The 27,667-nt window shown below is 40.3% G+C and overlaps 1 protein-coding gene across 1 annotated transcript; it reads left to right on the top strand.

Annotated features, from left to right (window-relative positions):
* Positions 1-1,102: 1,102 nt before the first annotated feature.
* On the top strand, positions 1,103-18,530 carry LOC109040571 (protein hunchback-like). The gene is made up of 4 exons (XM_019056556.2): positions 1,103-1,302; positions 12,219-12,437; positions 13,999-14,643; positions 16,309-18,530. The coding sequence occupies exons 2-4, from the start codon at positions 12,220-12,222 to the stop codon at positions 17,108-17,110; spliced, it is 1,665 nt and encodes a 554-aa protein (XP_018912101.1). The 5' UTR covers positions 1,103-1,302; position 12,219; the 3' UTR covers positions 17,111-18,530.
* The last annotated feature ends 9,137 nt before the right edge of the window (positions 18,531-27,667 follow it).

The following is a 27,667-nucleotide window of genomic DNA, read 5'->3' as shown; positions in this document are numbered from 1 at the left end:
TGCCACCTTGCGTTGGTTATTCATCCTAGATTTTCGTAAAATCAGCGATCTGCGCTCATTTTAGCGTTACGCAAGGCAGCTTTGAACGCCCTCCATGATTACATGTGATGTAAGCGCAGACTCCAGCTCTCAGCTCTTTCAATCTTTCAATAGACATCTATCGTGAACTAAAAATAAAAACCACCGATTAAAACATTACAACAAACTTTTAGAGAAAATATCCGAAGAAAGTTCCATAAGGAAATCTTTTACGTCATTTTACGCAAAGGAACAACATGCATTATAATCGTATAGAGGTAAGTGATGCTTTTTGCGGAAATGTATTGGAAGGAGTATGCAGAAAATACCCTCACCAACTTTGCCTTTCCACTCTTCAAACTCTGTAAATTTCACTATACGGATCATTGAATGTCATGACCCGCAAATCGCGACCGAACACTGAAAAAAATTCGCAGCGTTTTTACCAAAATCCGTTGGTACCTTTACCATCTCACTTTTTTTTACCAATTATTGGTAATTTTACCAAGACAGACTGGTAAGCTTACCTAAAAACCTGTATTTTTACTTTTTTTTCCAGGTAAGGATACCACTTTTATTGGTAATCAATTCCCGGTAACTTTGCCATTTTATCTCGGTAATTCTACCACCGTCGATAAAAAATGCTGGCGTTTTCACCAAGGTCCAGTAAAATTACCGAGAAAGTTTAATAATTTTACCGAGATTTCTCAGTGAAATTACCAATTCCATAAATGGCAATTTGACCAAGAAAAAACTGGGATCAAATAAAACCCTGAATTCTTGGTAATTTTACCCTTTTCTTAGTAAATACACCGAGATTTTTTTTTCAGTGAAGTAACACGCGATTCTGGAGGGTAAGTTGCGAGTGGGGGTGCAGAAAGGGGTGCGAGGAGTGAAAACACTCAAAAAAGCTGGCCAAATCAAAAAGGGGCGGAGAGGGCTACTCGTAGGAGGGGATGGACACTGTTTTGAATGATACCCGACACCCCGGCCCGGGTCCCGCGCCGCATCCCTCTTCATCCCCCGCCCCTTTCGCCGCTGCCCCTAAGCCCGATCTCGGCTCCGGGGTAGCCAGTACGTCTTTTCATCCCTTACGGTCCGCTTCCGCCGAGACTGTTGTGTTCGTCATGTGATTAGTGAAGTGTGTGCTCAGGAGCCCCAGTTTTCACTTTTCAGATTTTTCGATTTGATATGGTTACGCACCTCATTGCGGACTGTTCCTCTCTTCGACTACATGAAAGTGTTTAGTTAAGGATTTTCTTGGAATACCTCTTAAGAGATTAGGTAAGCACAATTTCAATGTAATAATATTATTTCCTACTGTACACCAGACGGAAGAACGTACCTTTCAAAGGACTTAATTGTAAACTTTAAAATCTTCGCTCCTATTTTTCACCTGAATACTAAGAGGAATTTTTCATGGAAAATTCCACACATTTTCCTACGGATTGCGAGCAAAATTCAGCAAAACTTTGGGCAGATGTTTGGGTCAATTTCTCGTAAAAAAAATAATAATAATTGAATAATAATAATAATAAAAAAGAGAATAATTGAAGAAAGTTTTTAGCGCTCAGTGTTTAATTACTTTCTTTCGTCTGAGGTACGACGTCACTTTAACTTTATCGTAGGTTTTTTTGTGTATTTGAGAAGCTGAGGAACAAAATTAGTTGTTTGCTCCCTGCTTTTTGAAAATGTCTCGATCATTTTATTTTATTTTATCAAAGGGAAAAATCTATGAGCTCGCGTTTACTCGCATGGTTTTTTCCATGGTTTTCTTTGGTTTTCTTATGGTTTTTCTATGGTCTTTTTCATGGTTTCTATGTAAACAAAAATTGAAGACGAGGAGCTTCACGAAATTGTGCAGGTTAACGCATTCATTCACTGGAAAAAAACACATTGGATCTAGAGTCCAGACTCTTAAAAACGTCGACAAGAAAAAACACGCTTGATTTAATCAGATTTAAGCTTAAATCAAGAACCAAGCCTCTTAATTTGAGCGGATATCCTTTTGATTTCAGCTTAAATCTGCTTGAATCAAGAGTCCTTTTTCTTGTCAATATTTTCAAGAGTCTGGACTCTAGATCCAATGTGGTTTTTTTTCCCAGTGTTTTACAAAAAATGTTTTGAAGTGAATGAAAGCACTTAACTACGGATTTTCTTGGAATATCGAAGAAAAGATTAAGTAAGCTCTAGTTCAATCTTATCAGATCCCGATTGTTATTGTTCAACTTAATTTGATTGCACACAGTGTAGTACAAAAGCACATCTCAACGCTTCGATTTTTTTTTTTTTTTTTTTTTTTTTTTTTTTTTTTTTTTTTTACAAATGAACAATTGATCTATTACGCCGAAGAGACATTTTTTTTACAACTAACTAAATCCATTAAATTACAAATATGGCCTACCTTATGGTTTTTTAGCGTTCCAAAGGGTAACTGCCCTTGGCAATTTAAAATCGTTCCGACGACTTTATTACGCCCTTGACTTTGAAATAAATTTGTTACTTCTCTGGCGTTTTTCTCTTATCCGGAGTAAAATTTGTCAACTTTTTTCTATTGATAAGAATTTGACGATTATTTTGCTTGATCAAAGGAAGCATTTACGTATTCACTTTCCCAGCAAGGATTTTTTATATTCTTCTTTTTTTCATCACCAACTAATGTAGAAGTTTATATAAGGAAATATGCAAGTAAAGTACATCAAGTTTGTTCGCAGCAAGAAATGTTCACGGATTTTCTTCAAAAAGCTATGCCTTCGTTTCTACGTCCTCCACTTAAATAAAAATAGATGTCTATCCATGCGCTTTTTCTGAAGTGCATTTTTCAATTGCAGGAGGAGGGAAAAATTTATTTGCGGTGGAAGAATGAAATACAAAAAAACGCATGGAGAAAAAATCTAACTCTGATTGTTAGCTGAACGAATCTTCCCAAATGGTTCATATAATACAAAACGTGCGGCGCATTTTTAGTAGTGTCATAGGAGATACGATCTTTTTATTTCATTTTATTTTTGTTTTTTCAAATTTTAAGTATTATATCTCTTTTAGATTGGGTATTAAGTATAAGGATAAGTTCAAATACAAATTGATCGAATACATAGTCTTTGAACAAGTCATAGAAATCGGAGGGAACGTTCAGAAATGAGTCATTTTTCATGAGAAAATGTATGCTCAGTCCGACCCGCTCTTGCTCATCCTTTTAAGCGTACTTAAAAAATTTAGGTCCTAAGTTCATCTTTATATAAAAGAATAAATAATGTGAGGACATTTTAGGAGTTATTTCAGAAAATTGGGGAAGGGGGGGGGGGGCAGAACGGCTTGATTTTTATGTTACATACTGTATCCTTGAATGGATAACTTGCCGCAGTTGCCGCGCGGAAATGTTTCGTGGTCTATCTCGAAAATGGATGGGGAAAATAACGGAATGCGTAACTTTCAAACCTTTCACCGAACTACCCTAACAAAAATTTTCCGTCAAGAAACACCTCTGAGTAAACGTGAGAATTCCGCGTGTATCTATCTTCCTATTTTATCTGTATAAAGTTTTACTTCGCATCTGTCGTCTCACTTCTAACCGACAAGTTGGCTGGATATCGAAGAGTAATTTGAGAACATCGATTTTATTGATTCTAATGAAAGTTGCAATAATTGTTTGAAATACATAGGCCAGAACTGTCGCCGGATAGGGCTACCAATTGCGTCACTCGCACGGAACCGGTGGTGAAGATCTCAAAAGCACTACTTTAATTTTCTAAAAAACTAAGTTAGGGTTCTTTCTTACGCAAACTGATTGCGGTGGACACACGGGTCGTAAGACGGTATGTTGAAGTTTTTTAGCCAACGTGCTAAAAAACTCAGCATTAAGCTGATATTTCATTACAGATTGAAAAAGCTTATCTCATCGAGGGAAAATTGTGCTTGTGTGTGAGCTTTTTCCTTCTGTATTGAGATATCCGCTTTATGCTGAGTTTTTAAGCAAGTTGGCTAAAAAACTTCAACCGGCCAACAAACTGCTGTCTTCCTCAACCGCGCGGCCATTATATGGAACTTCTAGATACTTTCGAAGCATCATTAGATGGATGTTCAACGTAGTTTGCGCATTCAGCCATTCACTTTCCCTTTTGACACAGCGTAGAGCAAGTTCTCTGTTCAAGTCGTCACGGCTAAATTTTAACACTTTCATCAGTACTGTTGAAAAATCAGCATTTGCATATTCAAACAACGTTTTCCAGTTTGAGACACCGTTAAGTGAAAGTATGAAATAGAAGAGATGCCTAAACTTGACTTTCCAAGAAAAAAAGATAATGCCTTAGGGACCCTTTTTTACAGCCGAAAAGGATAAAGGAAAAAAAGAAAGGTGAACTATTATGCAATGTTTCTTCCTCGTCTCGAAATGTTACCTAATTTCTAAACCTCAGAGGAGGGCATTTGGGTCGCCGAGTATCGGTGACCTTTTTTTGTGAGCGTTTTTTTACGAGCCCGTTTTCTTTTGGGACATTGATCAGACCTCACCTCAGTGATCCAACAAAAGCCTCTTGCTGTTTCATTAACTATTCTTTCCGGCTTTTTGTTGTCTTCCAAAGATCACCGGGCAGTTACAGTCTTTGCACCTTTCTCCTCAATGTCGATGAAACTGAAAAACGCTCCTACTTTAACTGTTTTAATTGCAGCAAATTTTTTTTAAATAAAAATAAAAATTAAAAAAAAATAGTCTCTCAAATGATAGCTTTTGACAGCAGGAGTTCCTAAAAGATAATTTCACGAGGAAACCAACGGAACCACTTTTAGAACCTCAAAGTTGTGTATGAACGGAGCGTTTAATGTTTCTAAATTTTGTCCGACCTCTCCTATTGGCTCGATCCACTGTGCGCCGTGGAGAGTCAATTTATGGCATTTTTTTGAAATTTTCCATTGAAAGGTATTCTTCCGCACAACGCAATAAAGATGAAAATTAAACTGAATAGAGTCAAAGCATTAACATCATTCAAAATGTTTCTCAATTTCTGATAGATGCATTGAAAACTATCATGGCAATGTCTGTAAATCAAGAGGCCAGAGGTGTCTTGAGGTTACTAGGATTGGAGTTACCCACAGGTAACCCTTGTACACGCCACTCAGCTCCCCAGATTTAATAAACAAATAATGATGACAAAAATTAATTTACCAACACTGAAAAAAAGTCGCTTGGATCTAGAGTCCAGACTCCTAATAACATTGACAAGAAAAAATTCAATCCGCAAATTATGTTTTGCGATGCTTCAATTCACTCGATCTGAAAGACAGTTCACTTTCGTCAACAAATCGATGGCCGAAGTGTGAAGCCACGTATCTCCATTGTGAAGTTTCAAAATTTCTGCTACTACTGTATTTTTCCAAGAGAAACAAGCCAACTGTTATTACATCGAAATTTATACTCTCCTATCAGAGAAGATAAATCAAGGAAGTTTTCAAGAAACCATGAAAACTAATTTTTCAATGAAAAAATAATGCATGGCAGGAAGTATATAACGTCGCAAACGGAGATACGTGCTTTCCCCATTTGGTCAGCGGTATCTAACTTAGGTCTTTCTTCAAAACTCCCGGTGGCGGCAGATTTCTTTCGCAAAAATGATATCAGATTTACATATTTTCTCGAAAAGGGGTCCGTTCCACGGAATATGTCGGCCGAAATCTTTCATAACGCCGGGAAATCCACTCCTCACAATATGCATATCCCGAACAATAGTGCATATCGGCGGAACAGAGGAACGATAACGGGATACTGAAAGCGTCCGCTGCAAAAAGATGAACGTTTTTCCGCGTAACGTAGAAAACTGTGCCAAATGGATTGGACGATCCATCATTCCGACTGGTTGTCGGATGGTGCCAGAATTCACTCACACGCCCACAAAAGCAACAATCAGGAGGACAAGGCCTCCGTCTCCGACTGATCTGACTTTTTACGTCGTGAACACCTAAACTCAAAGGCTAAACCCATTCGTCACCGACAAAAAAGGGAAAAAAAACAAGATGAGTCTTTTCACAGGATATGCAAAGCGTGTTGCTGTTGTTGGCAAAACATTTTTCGCAATCTAATCGGTTCGCGGAAACGGGCCGCCCGCCTGACTGACTGCGGGTGGCTATTCAGGCCAGGGCCAGGGAACCGATTTTCTCGACCTAATTGTGGAACGGGCTCTTTCTTTTGGACCGGTTAGAACGGGAAAGGCGAAAGTGACCGTAGCTCGTAGCTGTACCTTGTATTGTGAGAGAAAAGGCATATTAACTACCCCCATGACGCCCTGTTGCCGACCAATGCTGACGTGTCATTGACTTCCCGGTACTCACCCTTTCCGCTCGAGAGATTTTTCATTCCCGCATCGATATTTTTTGCGCTTAGTATGTTACTTATCTATGAGCGAGCTCAGAGGACTTGTACTCGGCATGTCCCACGTCTCATCCCTTAAGCCCGACCTCATGGAAGTGGACCAATTTTCAGCACCTCATACCCTAAGATAAAAATTTGACGATACTTTTAACATTTTCAAGGCTTCAAGGCAATTAGTTTTTGTCCCCGTGTGAGCACGTACGAGTGGAAAGTGTAAAATTAGATTCTTGAGCTAAAAATATAGTAAGGGATGATTTGCTCAAAAGGGTGCTTAAAAACTACGTTTTTAAGAGAACATTACAAATTCTAGTGTTAAGTCATTTTTTACGTGCAATTTTTTCTTCTTTTTTTTTTAAAGAAAAAATCTCAAATTATTTTATGCATTGTTCAAGAGTAAACTTGTCTTGGTTTCAGTCTTATTCCCCCTTTTTGTACATTCTTCGTTTTGAAGGAACCCTAGTTTGCTGGTTCCGATCATCTCAACCAGCGTCGCAGCAATGCAATGTTTCAAAAATACGTCAGAGAATATGAAATTAAAAATCGCAGAAAGTTTTAACCGATACCGCTCATAATTTCTGATTCTCGTCAAAATATTTCAAATTATTGACGGGGAAAGTTTTTGAAGCTCTTGTACGCACGCCTTTAGCGCCTGAAGAAATGCTTAGAACTGTCCAGCGACGGTTTTCCTTGAGTGCGCGATACGTACGTAAATGGATTTATGCATTCACAGAGGAAAAAGAATTGAGGGGTTTGATATGCCATTGAATCGAAAGGCACTAACATTGAATTTTTTAATGATAAAAAAAGAGCAGATGAGCTGGCAGCATTGCATTGTGCATTAATTGGATTTTCCATGTTCAGATTTTCAACTTGAAAAATTCAAGGGATCCCAATCCTGCTGAAACTCAACTCACCTAACATCTAAGGTGAAAAACTCAGTGCTATCTTGTGGTTCTTTTCAAGAATGTTATCATACGATCGGATATGTCTGTTCTATGCTATTGCTACACGAGGAAGCCAGTGGCGTGGCATGCTTTGCGATCCATCGATATTTCCCCATTTGAGGCTGTGGTAAATAATCGATAGTTAGGGTGTTCGCTGCGAACACCCTGTTTATCGATACTTTTCCATAGGTTTAAATGGCCGATCAATCGATATATCGCAAAGCACGCCACTGGAGGAACCCCGAGCGTTCCATCTCGCGTTGGATTCCGCAAAACGGTCGCTCTGTGTCATTAATCAGGAGAGATTTTCAAAAAAAAGAGAAAAAAACCATTCGCTCCGTTCAAAGTGCAGGATATTATACAAGAACAAAACCAGTGCGTTTTCATTGTTTTCCTTTGCCTCATTTTTTGCTCTTTTTCATAACTGTTCTGTCGACCGCTAATCGATGGTATCTTTTGTTTCGACGAAGGACCTTCGACAGTTATAAAAGAAGAAAAGGATTGAAAACGAGTGACTCAACGGTTGTCCGTCTCAGCCGTGAAAATGTATGCATACTTTTCCCCCTTATTGTTCCTTAACTCGCGTCCTTCTGTCCGTCGACCCGTGCTTTGCGTTAACCCTTAACAGGACGTATTTAAATGCTAAAAGAACCTATGTGCATAGGGTTTGCGTGTAACATAGTTCCTTTTAGCATGCATAAGTAAGTCCATCACACGATCGCGGCACGGCGCCCTCTGGAGCCTCTTCTCTTGTCCTTTTTAGAGGCTCATCAGCACTGTTGTCAGATGAGTGGTAGCGATTAGGTGTGGAATGGAGATGTTGCATGTGTGAGGAATTTGCAATTTGACTGTTGATTTTTATGTGAAAGTTCGCGAGAGACACGACGGTGCCACTAGTATTCTCTGAAATCAACTCCCAAGCTCAAAAAGAGCTCATAAGTTGAGGCCAAAATGGAGGGGATATCCCACGCTATCCTGAGAGTCCACCTCTACGTCAAGACAAACTCTCCGAGCAAATACATTAGCAGTGATGCCGTGTTTTCAGTTTTAGAGTCCCCAAATTAAGTGGCAGCCTTGTCAATGTATTTGCTCCCTATCTTTGCATGGAGAGTTTGTCTTGATGTGGAGGTGGACTCTCAGGACAGCGCGGGAAATCACCTTCATTTTGGCCTCAACTTCAGAGCTTTTTTGAGCTTGGAAGTTGATTTCAGAGAAAACCAGTGGCACCGTCGTGTTTCTCGCGAACTTTCACATAAGAATCAACAGTCAAATCGCAAATTCCTCACACATGCAACATCTCCATTCCAGCAAGAAGCTACATTCACAAAGACGCTTAAATTTGGATTGCGTTAAGTAGAAAGGAACCAAGTCACATCAGCTGTCGCCAAATTTAATCGGGCAATTTACTATATTACATGAAAACGGTTGTGCGTATTTAGGTGCCAATGTCAGTGAATTTTCTACATAGTACGAGGCAAACTCCTTAAAATTTTCAAAGGAATCCGCACAAACGTTCTCGTGTAAAACATTAAATTGCCCACTTAAATTTGGCAACAGCTTATGTGGCTTGGTTCCTTTCTGATAAACGCGGTCCATGTATAACATATTTGAACACCCCATTTGCTCAAAAAGTTCAAAAATTTGAAACCAAGAGGGATGCTCTTTTCTGCGCACGCTGTAGAAAAGCATGAATATCCTGGCATAAAGTTAAGGGTGAATAGTTCATTTCATATAATGCAATTTCAACCAACCATAGATCGAGCCGGAATCAAAATTTTCTGGTAAATTTAAACACAATTTGCTTCGAAGCTGCCAATTTCATGTTTAAGGTGATTCGATGGACGCCATATTTTGTGTCCAGAACGGCATGCGATATATCGCATCAATTGGTTCCATATTTTCAGCTACTCGTCATTTTTCTCCTATTTTGAGATCGCAATTTTGTTGTCAGGAGTCTAAAGCACTCACTTACCAATTTTAACAAAGAAATTCAACGTAATAAAGGCGTGGTTTTTTCAGAGAGAAAACATCGCATTCGATACTGATATCGAAACTGCACTCGAATGCGATATTTTCTCTCTGAAAAAACCACGCCTTTATTACGTTGAATTTCTTTGTTAAAATTGGTAAGTGAGTGCTTTAGACTCCTGACAACAGAAGTGCGATCTCAAAATAGGAGAAAAATGACGAGTAGCTGAAAATATGGAACCAATTGATGCGATATATCGCATGCCGTTCTGACACAAAATATGGCGTCCATCGAATCACCTTAACTTTAGATACAAATACTCGACTAGAGGAGATAGCGTTTTCTGGCCTACCTTGAAAATTGAAGGCAGGATAGCAGTGTGCATCACTACCATTTAGCTCTTTCGTGTCAATATACGCTTCCTCATTTTCATTCAGAAAGCACCATCGAGGGGCTTGGAGTACAAAGGCGCATAAGTGCAGTTTTTGTAATACTTGAGATGGATATTATTAATGATTTCAATTTAAACTAGTCTTAATGCATATTCTGTGAAAAACCCACTCCCAAATTCTAATTTTTAAGCATAAAAAGTCAGTTTGAACTCTCTTTCTGCCATGAGAGTCCGTGCAATTCCAAAACTTCAAACATGTATATCTCAAAGAAGCAACAACTGCTCTTGTGCGTCTGGACCTGCAAGTCCCTTCATTGAGATCGATTCCTTGGCTATTAGCATGGTTCGACAAGTTTAAAAATCAAGACGTGCCACGTTCTTGTACTCCCGGGGATGAACCCATGACCGATAAGTGGATTGCATTTTGCAAAAAGGGACCAAGAGCATTCCAATGTTGCTAGGATCGTGCCTGATTATCAATTCCCAGTTGTCTCTAAATGTGTGTATGACGTTTGCATACTCATATACTTTCTTTATCGTTATTATGTATGTTATTAAAAACTGAGCTCCTTTTACTTAAAGTCCCTGAGAGATGATATAGTATGCCTACTGTTTATTATTACGTGCTGGCCAATGACTCTTTACACTTACAACTGTTCTTGGAAACAGTAAATATCGTGCTGCAGCCCGAAACGCGTCTGGTTTTTGAAAGCATAGTGCCATGAAGCACCTGCACATCATCCATCATAGCATTTACAAACCAAATATCTATTGTGTTCATCCGGTTACTTCCTAGATCCCATCTCTCTACCCTTGCGTTTAAGTCTCTCGATTAAAAAAATATAACGAAAAATCGTATGTAGTTATTTTAGTGAATTATAATTTTAAATGTCGAGTAAAATTAGCTTGAAATGAAATTCGTCGGGTATTCTGTTTGAAAAATGTCCCGAAGGGGGGTTCTCTAATTCCCTAAAGGGAGGACCTCGGAGTCCTCTTCCAGAAAGCCCGCCCACCCGATAAAATTAGAGAACCCTAAACCCAAAGCTTATGCACTTATTTCGTGGATTTTGGACTCTTGAGACTTAGTTGAACGCGTTATTTGAAGAAGAACGCGGCCTTGGAACACGATGGAGCCACTTGAAAAAACTCAGTGTTTTGTCTAAATGGAGTAATGAGCATTTACAGTTTTCAAATTTTGCCGATCCACCACACGGAAAAAACAAGACTAGTGTTGAGCACTACTGGCCGTTTAGTGGGGAGTAGTTGAGGGCTGGCGTCTAAGCGCTGTACAGCTCAACACCGGAAGGCAGTGCAGGTGGGCACTGAACATGAGTAGTGCTAATCAGATGCCGCGAGACGTAGTTGCGCTTAACAGGTGTAAATTCACCCACGAGACGTCGGAGTCACGATAGCCTGGTGGTAACGCGCTGGTCTTCCACCGGCGCAACCCGAGCTCGATCCCAGGCGGAGACGTTTCATATTTTACGCTCGCTCCAAAGTCACTTTAGGGCTTGACACTACTTCTTCCTTAGTGACCCAGCCTCGAGCTGTTTAGTGCCCAGCACTCCTCTGACTTGCTGGCTCCATTTGACCTAACCCTCGTTAGTGCCCAGCACTAACATGTAGGTCCCAACCCTAAACTCGTTTTTTCCGTGCATGCGACGTAATATGCGAGTCATCGTAGTAGATCACGGAAAAAACGAGTTTAGGGTTAGGACCTACATGTTAGTGCTGGGCACTAACGAGGGTTAGGTCAAATGGAGCCAGCAAGTCAGAGGAGTGCTGGGCACTAAACAGCTCGAGGCTGGGTCACTAAGGAAGAAGTAGTGTCAAGCCCTAAAGTGACTTTGGAGCGAGCGTAAAATATGAAACGCCTCCGCCTGGGATCGAACTCGGGTTGCGCCGGTGGAAGACCAGCGCGTTACCACCAGGCTATCGTGACTCCGACGTCTCGTGGGTGAATTTACACCTGTTAAGCGCAACTACGTCTCGCGGCATCTGATTAGCACTACTCATGTTCAGTGCCCACCTGCACTGCCTTCCGGTGTTGAGCTGTACAGCGCTTAGACGCCAGCCCTCAACTACTCCCCACTAAACGGCCAGTAGTGCTCAACACTAGTCTTGTTTTTTCCGTGATGACTATTGCGGCTCGGGGGATGCTTTCTTGCCTATTTTAAAACTGAAGGCGAAATAGTGATGTGCGTATCCTTAATACAATGCCTCCATTTTCCGGAACTAGTTCCGAATTCCGAACTTTTGAGATTTTCCTGAATTTTTCTCGAAACTTTTGAAATTCCCGAAATGATCCGGATCTTTCGCATTTCCCGGCACTTTCTCAGAACTTTTGAAAAAATCTAAAAGGAATCCCGAAACTTTTGACGGTCATCGAGTGGGAGAAATTGGAACAAAAAAGTTCCGAACCCCGGAACTTTTGACGGACATGGAATGGGAGCACTGCCTTAATACACCTTTTGTAAGAACATATTTACACGAGGAACACTTGCTTTGAGTTGGCGCTTCTTTGATTTGTTGCAGGATGCAATTTAAGGAACACACGCTGAGTGAGGAGGGCGACAAATTTTGCAACATGTGCGAATTCACGACGCAGAACAGTCATGACTTGGCCAACCACTACCGGGAGACGCACGACGTGGCCCTTTCCTCGGACGGCGGCGAGGGCGAATCTTGCGGCGACGAGGAGTCCGGCCTCGATCAACCCAAAGTTACCTCCTCCGGCAAAGTCAAACAGTTCAGGTAAGTTTCCCAACATCAATATTCCCTCTTGTTCTGCCCTGTCAAGGAAAAACGTCTTATGAGCCTTTAGACGTTGCCAGATTTCCTATAACCAAAGCCGAATTTACCCGGAAAATCTTGAACATTTTTCTCCAAAATTTCCAGACAATTTTCTTCGCAATCTGACCTAAAACAACTGAATATTTCAAGGAAAAATATGAATAACTTTTCTCAAAGACATGTGTTTTAGTGTTTTACCTGGGGAAATTTGGCAACTCTCGAATGTTCATACGGTGTTTTCCTCAGCACGGCAGTGTGCTTTCCAAGTGTAAGTGGCATTTCTCAGCGGAAAAGTTACGATTCGGTGAAATGAAGTTGCAATTTTATTAGAACTTCATTACGATAAAATTGCTGTGATCATCAGCACCAAGCGAATTCACCCGATTTTACGATGAGAAAATCGTCATTAATATTGCACTTGAATTTACTGGACTTCCTTCACCAATATCATTGCTAAAAAATGAAAGCTCTTGTGCAATATTAGTTTCATCACAAAGTTCGGCGACTTTTGGTTCTGATAACACCTATTTTTATGCACACTTTATTATTCACTCGTCGTTCCCCGTGCACTCGGAATTTGACCCTTTCTTGAAGAAATGTGAAGTCAATTTAAGCTCATTCTATGGGATTATTTGAGGATCTGCTCAAGTCCAACGGCAGTATTTTCTTTGCATAAATGTTTTTCCCCGCAATATCCAGCTGAGAGGGGATCTCTGTAGATAATAAATTCTAGAGTCTAATATTCCAGGACCAATGCATAGTCATGAAATTTGCAACGAGGTAAATTTTAAAAAATGTCACATATTAAGACGTCATTATTTATTGGTAAGAAGTCGCACACTATTAACTCGAATTTCATCAGACCTGCATCGCATATCCATCAAGTACATAGAGTCGTAATGCAAGTGGGAAAGCTGGCGCCACTTTTAAGCATTTTCCAGGTCTCGAATTCCGAGACTCCCGTGTGACGCCGGGTCACTTTTTCGATACATAATCGATTGTTTTCGACACACGGGCACCCGGCCATCCGATGTAAACAAAGAAGATAAGAATTACCACGTATACCACGCAGCCAAAAATGTAACGAAAAAGTGACCGAAGCTCGGCGCACACCGGGCTCGGAATTCGTCGACCAGAACATGGCACCAACTCTCCCATTTACATTACAACTCTATGTGTTCTATGCATATCGACGGTGAAAGTCGGCAATCACATAACTCGGTTTGCGACGTCGCAGACTTCCTGTCATACTTTATTTTTTAAACGGAAAACTACTCCACGGTGATTCTTTAAAACTGCCGTGATTTTTCTTCTATGTGCGAGGAAAATTCTGCAAAAACTTCAAGGAATCATGTCCATTTGTTCTCCTTTAAAAAAATAACATAGTTGCGGAGATTTTCAGACACCGCAAACGAGTTATGTGATTGCCGACTTGCACCGTCGATATACCATGGAACTTACTATGAATTTTTGAATTTGAATGGAATTTGAAGGTGATTAAGGGTTTGATGGATTGTTGCAGGTGCAAGCAATGTTCCCACACGGCAGTGACCAAACGGGAATTCTGGGAACACACCCGGGGTCACATCAAAGCGGAGCGACTGCTGACCTGCCCCAAGTGCCCGTTCGTGACCGAGTACAAACACCACTTCGAGTACCACCTGCGCAATCACTTCGGCTCGAAGCCGTTCAAGTGCGACCAGTGCTCGTACTCGTGCGTCAACAAGTCCATGCTCAACTCCCACCTCAAGTCCCACTCGAACGTCTACCAGTTCCGCTGCTCGGACTGCGCCTACGCCACCAAGTACTGCCACAGCCTCAAGCTCCACCTCCGGAAGTACGGGCACAAGCCGGCCATGGTCCTCAACCCCGACGGCTCGCCCAACCCCCTGCCCATCGTCGACGTCTACGGCACCCGCCGCGGGCCCAAGTCCCGGCCCAAGAGGTCCGACGAGCACCTCAAATCCGCCTCCCCCGTTCCGGTCACCACGGCCATGTCCCCGCTCTACGCAGTGCCGCAGATCGGCATCCTACCGCCCCCGCAGTTCCCCTACCCCTTCCAGTTCCCACCCTTCACCACGAGCCCCCCGCTCGAAACGGATCTGGCCGCCGAGGAGTTTGTCAAACTCAAGCAGTTGTACCAACTCAACAACAACACCGACTACAGGTGAGAAGCTATTCAATTATTATAGAATTTTCAGATTTGCAAGCAGAGACAAGAGACCCTCCACTGGCCTCTTGGCGACAGGTGGAAGCTTTTACTTTCGGGGACTCAACAGTTCCTTATGGACAATTATAAGAGAGCAGCAGTCATCACCCTAATTTCGGCTGTTGAACTACCTTCATGGTCGATGATGAGCTTCGGGTGACGTCATGAGCCGAACAAGTTTCCTAAACTTCGGCCATTATCGGCTTGTTTGCGAAACGAAACTGCCAACACGTTGTTGTTAAACATCAACCATGTAGGTAAGTCAGCAGTAGAATGCTGAAGTCCCGAAAGTAAAAGCTATACTAGTGGAGGGTCTCTTGGCTCTGTTTGCAAGTAAGACAAAAACCGGAGACAAGAGACCCTCCACTAGCATCTTGGCCATGGTGGAGGCTTTTACTTTCGGGACCTCAGCATTCTACTGTTGACTTACCTACACGGTTGATGTTCATCAACGTGTTGGCAGTTTCGTTTTTCAAACAAGCCGAGAATAGCCGAAGTTTCGGAAACTTGTTTGGCTCATGACGTCACCCGAAGCTCATCATCCACCATGTAGGTAGGTCAACAGCCGAAATTAGGGTGATGACTGTTGCTCCCTTGTATTGTCGATAAGGAATTGTTGAATCTCCGAAAGTAAAATATTCTACCTGTCGCCAAGAGGCCATTGGAGGGTCTCTTGTCTCTGCAGAAAACTCAATCCGCATCTTTAGGTAGAGCCATTTTTTTCAACTTAGATCGAAAATTAGAATATGAGTTTCCGACCAGAAACAGTCTCTGGCGTCCAAAAAATTGTTTTGCGAAAGGTCATTTTTGTGCCAATGAAAGATTTCAAGATCCATATTAATTTTACACTTCTGAGCTCTAAACATGGCGGATTTACACTTAAAACAGCTATTTCTCAAACTTTCTGCCCCTTTAAACTTCCAATTGACATTTTCTTCGTTCGGACTGGCATTTTAAGGCGTTTTGTGACCTGATATGTCATTCTAACTCTTTTATTCTCTGGTATCAATAACGTAACGATGAATATTTCTGGACTAAGACTTCTTCCGCATGGCCGGTCACATGTATTCAAAAAGAAACATCGTGCCACATGTGTCCCCTTATGCAGTCATCCATCGATGTTGCGGGGTAGTTTGCTGTGGACACTCGAAATATGTATACTAGACATCAACTTGTTTAACACGTTGCTCAAAGCCACCAAGTTGATTTCGAGCTCCAAAAGAAAAGTTTATAATCTGTCACCGAAAGGCTGAGGATTCCATTTGTCTCTGTCGTTATAGATATCGATAGTGTAAGTCTGCAACCGCACGCATCTCGGTTTGCGACGTAGCAGACTTCCTGTCACACCTCATGTTTTAAATGGAAAATTACTCAACGGCAATCCTCACAAACTGCCGTGATTTTTCTTCTCAGTGCCCAGAAGATTCTGCAAAAGTTTCAAGGGATGATGTCGATTTGTTATCCTTAAGAAAATAAAATAGGAGCGGAGATTTCCAAACGCCGCAAATGGGATGCAGACTGGCTGCAGACTAGCGCCGTCGATATGGTACATGTAATAAATTATAACACTGCCTAAAGGCATAAAATTTTGTTTTAAAACAAATAATCTTATAATGATTACAGGTCTGAAGAGGAGACGGCTACCTATCTGACGACGGCTCCGCTGGACCTGAGCAAGTCGGAAGTATCTAGTCAAGAGCGCGCCGGGAAGAACCGACGGAAGGGCGTCGCCGTAAAACGGGTGTTCGCGGCGCTCCAGGACTCATTCCAGGACCCGATCCGGGAGCCGAAGCTCAAAGCAGTGTCGCCCCACGCCCAAATGCTTTCCAGTCCGGAACAATTTTCGCCGAACAAATCCGAGTCGGACTCCAAGTCCCGAGCGGATCCCTCGAGCCTCTCCAACACGGACGAGAGTCTCTCCATAGACTCGGTCGATGTCAGCGGAACGGGACTCAACCAGAGCCCGGAGCAGGTTTTCCGGAAATCGGCGGAGCAGCTTCCGGAAGCGATGACGCGGGTTCAACCCTACTCGGAGTTGCTGGTTCCTCGGGTGCCGGATCAGTTCCGGAAACTGCCGGATCAGGTCTCGGTGGTGGACGGGCACCGGACGCCGGAGTCGATCCCGAAGGAGGGGTCGGAGAGGGTGGACGTCATCGTCAAGACGGAGGAGAACAACAACGAGGAGATCGTGCGTGGCGGCTCCAAGCCGACGACTCCGGACACTTCTTGCACCAATTCCGGCGACGAGAACGAGAACAATTTCAGGTGCTCCTTCTGCGACATCATCTTCAAGAACCTGGCCATGTACTCGATCCACATGGGCTTCCATGACTACCGGGATCCGTTCACGTGTAACATGTGCGGCCACAAGACGAAAGACGAGATGGCTTTCTTCCTCCACATCGCTCGCTTTCCTCATAGCTAGGTACCAGTCGAGAAAATCGTTTCAACGAGATAAGTTAAAAGCGTCAGAGGATGGTGTGAACATTACGAATAGTGTAGGTTATCAATATTTACATGTATAGATCATCCGCAAAGGAATGTATTCTGCCATGCTAAGGAAAAACGCCGTATGAGCTTTCAGGCTTTGCCAAATTTCCTTCGACAAATCACTAATTTTCAGGAAAATGTGTGATTATTTTTCTTCCAATTTCTCAGATAATTTTGTTTGGAATTTGATCTAAAGTGCCTGAAAATTTCAAGGAAAAATATTCATAACTGTTGTCAAAAATAAAAATTTTATCGGATGAAATTTGGCAACTCTCGATTGTTCGTACGGCGTTCTTCCTTAGCACGGCAGTATTAGTGGTTGATATTGCACGACTATGCTGCCGTGCCAAGGAAAAACGCTGTATGAACCTTTAGGCGTTGCCAAATTTCGATTGATAAAGAAAAAATTTCCTGGTAAACTTATGAATATTTTTCTTCCAATTTTTCAGATAATGTTGCTTGCAATTTTATTCCAATTCCTTAAAATTTCAACGAAAAATATTGATAACTTTACTTAAAAATAAACATTTTACTGATGGAAATTTAGCAACTCTCGAATACGGCGTTCTCCCATATCGCGGAAGTATGTCCCTAATGAGAAACAAATGTACTCAATTGGATATATATGCTTTTGGACGTGGTTTTTTTCTTCCGAATTGCTTTTCCCCCAATTTAGCTAGGGAGCAGTTGAAAGTTTTTCGCAAGTATATGAACGTCTGAAATATATGGGCACGAAAGCAGAGCCAAACGCATGAATTTGATTAGTCACGAAAATGAATGAATATTATTCTTCGTCCAATTCACACATATTTTCAGTAAGTCGTTCAAAATACTCATACTATTACTTCTTATTTTATAATCAAAATTAAAATTATTCCTAATTTTTTTATCTTTTATGGAATGATGAAAGCAATGTCCTCATTGTTGCAAAAAAGAGATATTCCCGTATTCATAAAAAAATTTTTTGTCATAAATTCTAAAAATCATTACCAAAACTCGTAGATATTGATTTGCATTTGACGATTAAAGTTCTTATATACTTATACATATTAGATGCGTAGGATTTGAGCTCAGGTATAAATTTACTGTATCGAATCTAAGTATAAAGCTGTAAGTATTTCTAGACAGGTATCATAGCATACGTTTAGGATACTGACGTAGGGGGATTTATCTTACAATATTTTCAATACTTAAGTAAGGTGGAAGCTATAGGATATAGGCTCATGGAATGGTATCGGTTCTACAATCTCCCCCAACTTTTTCCTTCTATCTCTTCCATAGTTTTCATGTAATTTGTAATTGTAAGTTGTAATTGAGGTAAAAATGAGCTACTTTTTATGAAGAACAGGTATAGAAAAACGGAGGCTTATTTTTTTTGAGGGGGGGGGGAGGGAGGAACAGCAACAACATCAAATCAGCAGCAGCAATAGCCAAAAAAATCAAATCTTACCTCTTACCTACTTTTCTTCACTATCCGAACTGTTTTACCACCTGCAATGCAATCCTTTAAAAATGGAAAGCATCGGTTTTCAGTAAAAACGAAAAGCACCTTGTTTCCAATTGCAAGGAAACCCCGAATTTCGATGGTTGTAGGAAAATTTGTATTACAAAGCACCATGATGTGCGTACCCTCTTGTAACCTGTTACTATTTTATTTCATGTCATGATCTATCTACATCTATTTTGTCTGAATTTGTATATGTCGTCTCTGTCGCTATTCTCGGAAGTACCTATCACCTAGTCTATAAAATTTCCAAGTCATTAATTTTAATATATTGAACATTTTAATGTTTTAAGTTTAGTTGAAATTGTGTGTTTGTAAATATTTTGTGAAAAATTAGTCTTGAAATCGTTTATCCGTTCTGTTGTTCATAGATGTTTCTACTTGTTTTATGTTTTTAATCTCATCGGAAAGTATTTTTTTAAAAATAATAAATGATAAGAAATTGCAATCAGAAAATTTTGTCGTATTGCATTCCCGTCAAAGATCCTGTTTTATCGCAGCTACTTAACAAAGGATGGAATTGAGAAATAACTTCTGCATCAAAGATAGTCTAAAATACACCGTTCAGTACTGGAAGAACAACACGAACAACAATTTTAAGACGTGATCTTAGAGCACATTGAGTCATGATGAAATGAAGCGTCTAATTCTAAAAGCAGCAGCAATCGCCATTGCCCTACCTAAAAATTGTGAAATCATATTAATTTTCTATAGGAACAATCAAACGTACAGCTGTTTTTAGAATTTTCCAATTTTTTTCGCTAAATTACAGAAAATTCACGAAAAAACATAAACTAGTAGGTTTTCCCGTTCTTTCACTTTTAAAATTATAATGATCGCACAATTTTTAGACAGGGCAATGGAGATGGCCACTTTTGGGACTAGATTTCTAAAAAGGACCAGCTGTAGTTACTATTCAGTCACCTGCATTTTAGATTTGCACTACGGTGGTGCTGAAGCAAAACGACATTGCCTAATTTTCATTGAAAAAAGACGAATTTTCTGGAAAAATTGTGAATATTTTTCTTATAATTATTTTGAGAATTCTGCTCACGATTCAATTTAAAGTATCTGAAAATTTCAAGGAAAAGTATTCGTAGCTTTTTTAAAAAATAAATATTTTATCGGGACAAATCCAGCAACATTCCATAGAGAAAAAAAAGGAGTTGTTTGCATTTCGGGCATCTTGGATTTTTTTGATGACCTAGGTCGGTACCGCGACTTTTATCATCGATTTTCTTGAAAATGGTGTAGTTTATGGAAAAAATTCATTCTACGTATAGTGGTAGAAATTATATCATGAGTTGATTTAAGCAAAACAATCGGACGTTATGGTCCGTTTTTCATACTTCGAATTCCGGATTTCGCTGACCAGGTTGTACCGACCTACTTCACAGGGTACACAATCCTCAAGATGCAAACACCTCCTTTTTTTCTCTATGGCAACATTCAAATGTTTATACGGTGCATCTGTGCATGGCGCCGTATTTAGAGCTTTTGACATTCTTCTCGTTTGATGATGGTTCGGGATCATTTGCCAACATGTCGCTCCTCTAACACTAGAGGGTATCTCAATTTCCACTGGAGCTCTGTTCTCTAAATTGCCATGCTAAGGAAAAACGCCGTATGAGCCTTCAGGGGTTGCCAAATTTCCTTTGAAAATTCACGAATTTTCGGGAATATTTCTATTTATTTGTCTTTCGATTTTTCAGGGAACTTCTTTCGTAATTTGATCTAAATAGTCTAAAATTTCAAGGAAAAATACTGATAACTTTTCTCAAAAATGAACATTTTATCGGAGGCAATTTGGCAACTCTCGAATGTTCATACGGCATTTTTCCTTTGCATGGCAGTATACAGGGTGTCCCAGGATCAAGTACAAATATTGAAGGAGTCGTTGTGTCACGCGATAGTGACAAAGCTACTGCGCGCAACTGCTCGTGCTCCATAGCCGATCAAATTGCCATCACACTTTTTGAAGGGAAACTCGGCAGAATAAGGAACGCGCAGAAACGGCCATTGATGTATCCAACAAGTTGGCAGTTTTCTATCCATTTAAACCCATTAAAACGAATCGATTTTCGGAGGGGCAAGGTGGCAAGATGCTTCGACAAGCAGCGATGAATCAACACAGGTTTAAATGAAGAAAAGTCAGTGTTACCAACTTCTTCGATCATTTTTTTCTGCGCGTATTGTCAATTAAAAAAAAAAAACATCGCATCCCAAAACCGGCCTTGTAAGAAACTGGTGTCTTTAGCAAAACAAGTTGAGTGGATTTTATATATGTTACGGCCGATGCCGGTAATTCGGCCAATGACGACTTTGGCCGGTTAATTTGGCCAATGACGGCATAGGTCGGCCTTTTTGGCCAAAGTCGTCATCAGCCGGCCAATAACGACTTTGGCCGGTTATCGGCATTGGCCGTAACATATACATGTCCTGAAAATAAAAACGTCAATCTAAACTACCTGCTCTGCTGAAACTTTCTATGAGCAGTGCAATAGTTACATCAGAAAATGGAGGACAATTTTTTAACGAGGGATATGTGGCGCATCCATGTGGCATGATTCTTCAGTTATCGATAAGTAGGTATCTTATTTTTCCTTTGTATTTGAAAACCTTAAAAACTTCTTTTTTAATAATAACAATTCACAACAGAGTAGGTAGGTTACTTTGAAATATCAATTTTCAGAATATTGCCGAAAATTGTTTCAATTTCAACTTTTTATCATGTAAATAATTTACTCATAAATTTTTAGTCATAATTTACTCCTATAGTAGCATCATTCAGAAAAAATAAAATAAGGATAAAAAAATAGTAAATTTCAAAAGGAGAAAACTTAGGAACAACTAAATGTTAAACGGTGTGAATTAGGAAACGCTTTCTGGTTTTCTCATACGAAGTGTCATTTTGCACTTCCATGATCTCCTTATCGCTTTATTTTTTTAAAGAAGGAAAAACTTTAAGTGCTTCAATTTTAACTTTTTAAAGTAATTTTCACTAAAAAACAAAACCAAATAGAGTCTCTAATGTCTATAAATTAAAAATTCCTCTCACTAACAGTCCATCAATGAAACTATTTTTAAATCCGTCAGCAGTTAACGCTCCTAGGACGAAAGAGGTATAGTTTGATTTTGAAATTAAAAACCTGCTATTTTCTCGCAGATTTTGGCTCCACCAGAACGAGACAGGTAGAGAAAATTAAGTTTAGGGGGAATGAAATTGTCTCCATCGAAATTAACTCTTCTTTCATGGATAAGGTGCATGCGCATGGGAAACGTACTTTCTCCACGAAAAACTCGGCCACCCAACCAAAAATATTCTGTTTCTGAGCTTGAAAAGAACCTCCTCCTCTCCCACGCTCACAGAATTCCAGATCGCGGTCCACCTTTTAGGATTCCGGTGAGTTTTGACCGAACCCTTTTCCATCCTTTTTCAAAAAAGCAAATCCTTCATCGATTATTTTACTTTGCATTGTTAGCGAGAGTGAAGGGGAGCAAAAAGAAGAGATGCAAACATTCGCTCATGGATGGACTGTGGGAGGGTGTAGGTGTGTTATTGTTGAGATCTCACCGGGGTCAGATGCGCGGACGGGGCTACCGCGTTTGAAGAGAACCGTGTATTTGAACAGGGCAACGTTGAGATTATACGCGATTCTTGCTTAGCGCGACGGTAGGGGTTGCTGCCTCCTCGTATAAGGGTCGCAGGAGGGAAAAGGCCAAAAGGGGTGATTTTGGCAAGCCCCGTTTGTTCATGGAACCGTGAGTCGCCCTCTCTATTGCCATATCAACTCGAAAACCCGCGGGCAGCAGTGGTGATTTTTCATTTCTACAAACGTTGTTCGTGACCATTTAAGGAAGAAGATGGCAGATTCAGAAATCTTGTCACCTGATTTTGGCGCAAACCGAAGAATATGGTAGATCATCCATTTCCCAGATACAGTTCATACATTTTTCCACCTTTTTTTTCTTCAACGAAAATATTTAATAAAACTACAACTAATAAAAAAAAAGCTACAACTACCTTCTACAATTATAGGTATTTATTAGTTTAGTACTATAAGTTAGGATAAGTTTTAAAAGTAAAAAGCGTGTGATTGGTTAGTCCAATCATATTATCCCCTAATACAGCGTGATAATTTTTGTTTAAATAATTGATAATATTATATCGCATAATACAATGTAAAATTGCATTTTACATAATGTGACTTATGATTAAACTTAAATTAACTTTTTTTACAGTGCTGTATGAATTTTTATGCAAAATTTACTCTGATGTAGAATCTACGGCGTTTTTTCTACGTAATGAATTAAGAACTAGAGGTAGGGTTAAAGTTAAGATGCGAGATAACTGCTTTTTCCGTTTTTCACTCAGACTGATAAAAATTCAAAAGTGAAGAACATCGGAAACGTTAAGGAAAGTCAGCCAATAAATGCACAGTTTTTTCTGTAAAATTTTGCAACGCGTAAGGATTATTAAACCTCGGCAACGGGCAACGGGTCTTTGAAGGATTCATTAACTCAACTGTCAAACCTTTCTCAGATGTTTTCGAAAAATGGTCAACAGAGTTGCTATGCATGAGAAAAAGGGGGCTGAGTTTTGCCAGATCCAGATCAATGCATTATTCTCTTCCATATCCTTTCGCCGTTCAATTCCTTAAGAATATACAAGAAATCTGCAATGATTTTTTTAAAAATTTTTGGCCAATGCGTCTATTTCCCTTTGGAAAAACTTTTATTTTTGAGTCACCAGTCATCACCAAGCGTAATCACTTTTATATGAAACTTACTTTGAGTTTCAAGATTTATCGTGTTCTATGCCTCAGGCACATCAAGAAAGAAATAAGTAGATAGATGAAATAATAATTCATGAATGAACCACTTTAACTAATAACCCATGCTGTTCATGTTAAAATGGAGCGTATATGTGTGCTTACACTCAAGACTAAGCAGAAAGGTTTTCAATAACACTATTATTTGTCTATCAAAAACCGAATCTCGAGACACAAAAATTCCGCAAGAAAGCGAGCAAAGCGTATTATCTACCTGCCCTACTGAAGGTATAACCCTGTGGAAAATAGAACCGGCTCTACAAAAAGAGTGTATTAGGACCGAAGGATAGTAAGTGAACAACAATTTCCGAGTCTTATTAGCATGTTACACCAGCAGAGAATTTCTCAGGCAAGTTCTGATTTTTTTTTGGTTTTCAGACTTTTACTCTACGTGACAGCCTGCTAGTTACTAATTAAGAATGATAAACGAGGTTATCTCGCCCTTTCAAGAAACGGTGAGAAAATATTACTGCCAAATAGGGCAATCTCTGTTTTGGTGCCCTCATGTGACTCAGAACGGAAGGGGCGAATTTTTTGCCTTTGACCTCTGTTGTCGGACTTCGTCGGTTTTTACGCCTACTTTCGGTGTACCTCTTTGTAATTAAAAACCCTGCAAAAGTTAACGTGTACTGCCAGCAAAAGTCAGAGATACTAGAAATTTTCTTCCATACTAGAAGTTTCTAACTTTAATTTTATTCTTTCAAAAAAAGTCTTAAGATTTGAAACGAGTGGATTCTTTCAAAAAAAGTTTTAAGATTTGAAACGGGTGGATTTTGGCTGCAGGTTGACACCCTGGGGAGGTAGGCGAGGATAGCCGAAAAGGAATGCCCAACGCGGGGTAGCAGAAACGGATTTGGATTTGCCATTTGCTTCCGGTGTCCGAAAGGAGAGGTGTGAAAAAGATTCACGTCAGTGGGATTTGCAGATTATTCGTTTCATTTTTGAATTCGAAGCGTGAGATGTTTCCGGAGATGAGAGGGCGAGACATCTGGGATTTAGGTACGCGCTGGCTGATGTTATTCAGAGGCGCCGCAGTTTTTTTCGTCATTTACAGAGATTTGAAACTTTCGCGATCGCGATTCACGGCGAATTTTTCCCAAAATTTTAAAATTGTTCAATTAAATTTAAAATTAGATAGCAGCACTGTCCATGCCCTCCTTGTTGTAAAAATACAAAGAAAAACAACGCGAGATCGGTTATTTTTCTACCCGTAGCCCATATGCTATGCCCGAAATTGGTGTGAATTAACACAATTTGCCGTGAGATGCGTACAACTTTCCAACGAGGCGATCAACACCGAACAAGCTGAATTGATCCCACACTGGAAAAAAAACACATTGGATCGAGGGTCCAGACTCCTGAAAACATTGAAAAGAAAAAATACTCTTGATTCAATCAGATTTTTTCTTAAATCAAAAGGAAATCCGCTCAAATTAAGAGGCTTGGTTCTTGATTTAAGCAAAAACCCGATTGAATCAAGAGTATTCTTTCTTGTCGATGTTTTTAAGAGTCTGGACTCTAGATCCAATGTGTTTTTTTTCCAGTGCAATGTAAAAATTCTCTGAGCTAATGTTTTCGGCATCCTGCAGCACAGAATATTTTGATATCCAGCACACTGGACGAACCTCTCGATTACCCTTCCAATAATACAATCTTTGGTAGGTATTTACTACCATTTTTCATAGCAAGAAAGGGTGCGGGCAAGAGTTACGGAGAATGTCGGATAGTGCACAAAAAATGACTTCCCCGTCTCCGTCCGCGCCCCATTATAATTCATGAGGGATCGCGTTTTTTCCCCTCTTTTTTACGAGCTATATCAGGAATTAGGGGTCGCGAGAGCGTGAATTAAAAGGAGGGATGTAACAAGGTGTTAATTTCAAGTTTTTTTCACCATCTCAAATCGTTGCCTATTAGTTCCTCGGCATGCCCGTCCTAGCACGCGCATAAAAAGAGCACCGCACGCCGGAGGGGATCAGACATGCGACCACTTGTTACCGAAACAACATCATCAACCCTCTTTACAGCTATACCTGTCCCCGGGTAGTTTTTTTTCATCCCTTACCATCCTGTTTCACGGTACTTATTTTTTGTCGGAAAGCCATTTAAAGGCCGATTACATTTTTTTTTTCGCCGGCGGTAATGCAGCGGTATCGACTACCCCGATGACTGGTTCCTTGTTCCGCGTTCTATTCTCCCCTTGTTTTCGGATGTTTCCTTTCGTGTTTTACAACAGGTTGATGTTTTTTATTGACCTGCTTTGATGTCCTCTAATGTTGTTGAACCAGGAAACAGTCGCGGCGATTCTGATGGGTTTTTGTCGGTGAATTTAACCCGTTAGATTTTCGGAATCCTTCGCTAGCCCTCGTCCCTTTGTTTTCAACGTTTAATTTCGATTGTTGTTAGATAGTTGTTCCTTTCATTTTCTTCCGACGAATCCCTTGATTTATTCCAGGGAAGTTTTATTGATCGCCCTTTATGAGTTTGAGTTCGTGGGTGCGGCCCAACTCACACTAGTTTTTAGTCACAGCGCGATCAAACTGAGGTCCAGGTTCACCAAAGCGCTTGATTGCGACACCAAGAATTACATATCTTCACGAGGAATCGAGGATATTGATTAATCAACATAAAATATTTTCCATGACCGAAAAGTCTGGTTACTGGAGGCGAAAACTTGGTGTGCCGTATGTATGTAGGTTAGATCATCGTAGCTGAGGTTTTCTTCTTCGCATACGATTAGTTAAGAGCGACAAGTTTAAGCCAAAAACTAGAATCAGTTTGATTGTGAGGCTACGCACGCTCCCACGCGATCAAATAGTGCTATCACTCTGAGATGTCTTCATTTCTAAAGAGAAAAATTGGAAATCGACTTCACCGAGCGCGAAACAGTGACTTTAGCTCATTGTCAGTTTGCCTTCAATTTTAAGTGTAGGCAACACGAGCTCCCACGTGGTCGAATAGTTGTAGCACTCTCGGATGCCACAATTTCTCTCTCAAGAGACTAACTTAAATCAAATATTGCTTACTTCTTTCTCTTGTTTTTTCAACAAAGCAACATTCTGCCTTGAAATTATATTTAAGTACATTTATTTATTTATATAAAAATTCACCAAAAATTTTCTAGCATTACATTGCTTCGTTCTATGTAATATGCAGAAAACACGAGAGGAAATTACGCAGTGTGAAACGTACCTAAGCTGATTTTGCCATCCAAAGCGAAAATGCAGTTCCATTCTGCGTTTTGAAATTGTTTTTCGACAAAACGCTGTATTATGAAAGACCTAGCTATCATTCACCCTTCATACTTGCATAATTCCTATGACACATCATTGAAAATTACACTGAAAAATAGTATATTTTCCTCGGTATACGTACATTAAAACTGAAGCAGAATGGTTATCAGATTTTTTGTGTGATAGACCAGTATGTGCGAATGTAATAATTACAAAATCTGGGATGGAGTTATGATGTTTTTGCTTCGGCCGACCGGATTACGGTACGAATGCCTTTCAATTAATCCCTGAGGTCGTCCCTAAATTACGTGACGCTCGGGGGGAGGGATTCGAGGTGAGCGTTATGCAATTTTATCTTTACGTATTAAAGGACAGGGACTCACGTAACGAATGCGTTACAAGGGGGGAGGGGAGGAGGGGCCAACATTTCCAAAAAAGTGCATCACGTAATTTAGGGACGGTCTCTTGCAACAGAGAGGTTCTTCTCAAAAAGACCCGATGTAGATATGTCTGTGCTCCGCCGCACAGTGGATTAAGTCCATGAGAGAGATTGGACAAAATTTGAAAACTTTACAAACTTAAAAATCCGTTTATACGAAATTTTGAGGTTCTAATAGTAGTTCCATTGGTTTCCTCGTGAAATTTCCTTCTAGGTGCTCCCCTTAGAGTTTAACATGTGACAAAATAAACATAAAAATTTGCAGTTTCATGTCCGACTTCTCTAATTGACTCGATCCATTTTGTGCCGTGAATACTGTCGTGCTAAGGAAGAACGCCGTACGAACCTTCTGACGTTGTCAAATTTCCACTGATAAAACACGTATTTCCTGGTAAACCTGTCAATATTTTCCACCCAATTTCTTTGCTAATTTTGTTCGTAGTGTCACCTGAAGTCCTGAAAATTGCAAGGGAAAAATATTCGTAAC

The sequence above is a fragment of the Bemisia tabaci genome, chromosome 7 (genome assembly GCF_918797505.1).
Source record: "Bemisia tabaci chromosome 7, PGI_BMITA_v3".
Classification (NCBI taxonomy): domain Eukaryota; kingdom Metazoa; phylum Arthropoda; class Insecta; order Hemiptera; family Aleyrodidae; genus Bemisia; species Bemisia tabaci.
Note: the sequence above shows the minus strand (reverse complement) of the source record. Positions and strands in the feature narration are given on the sequence as shown.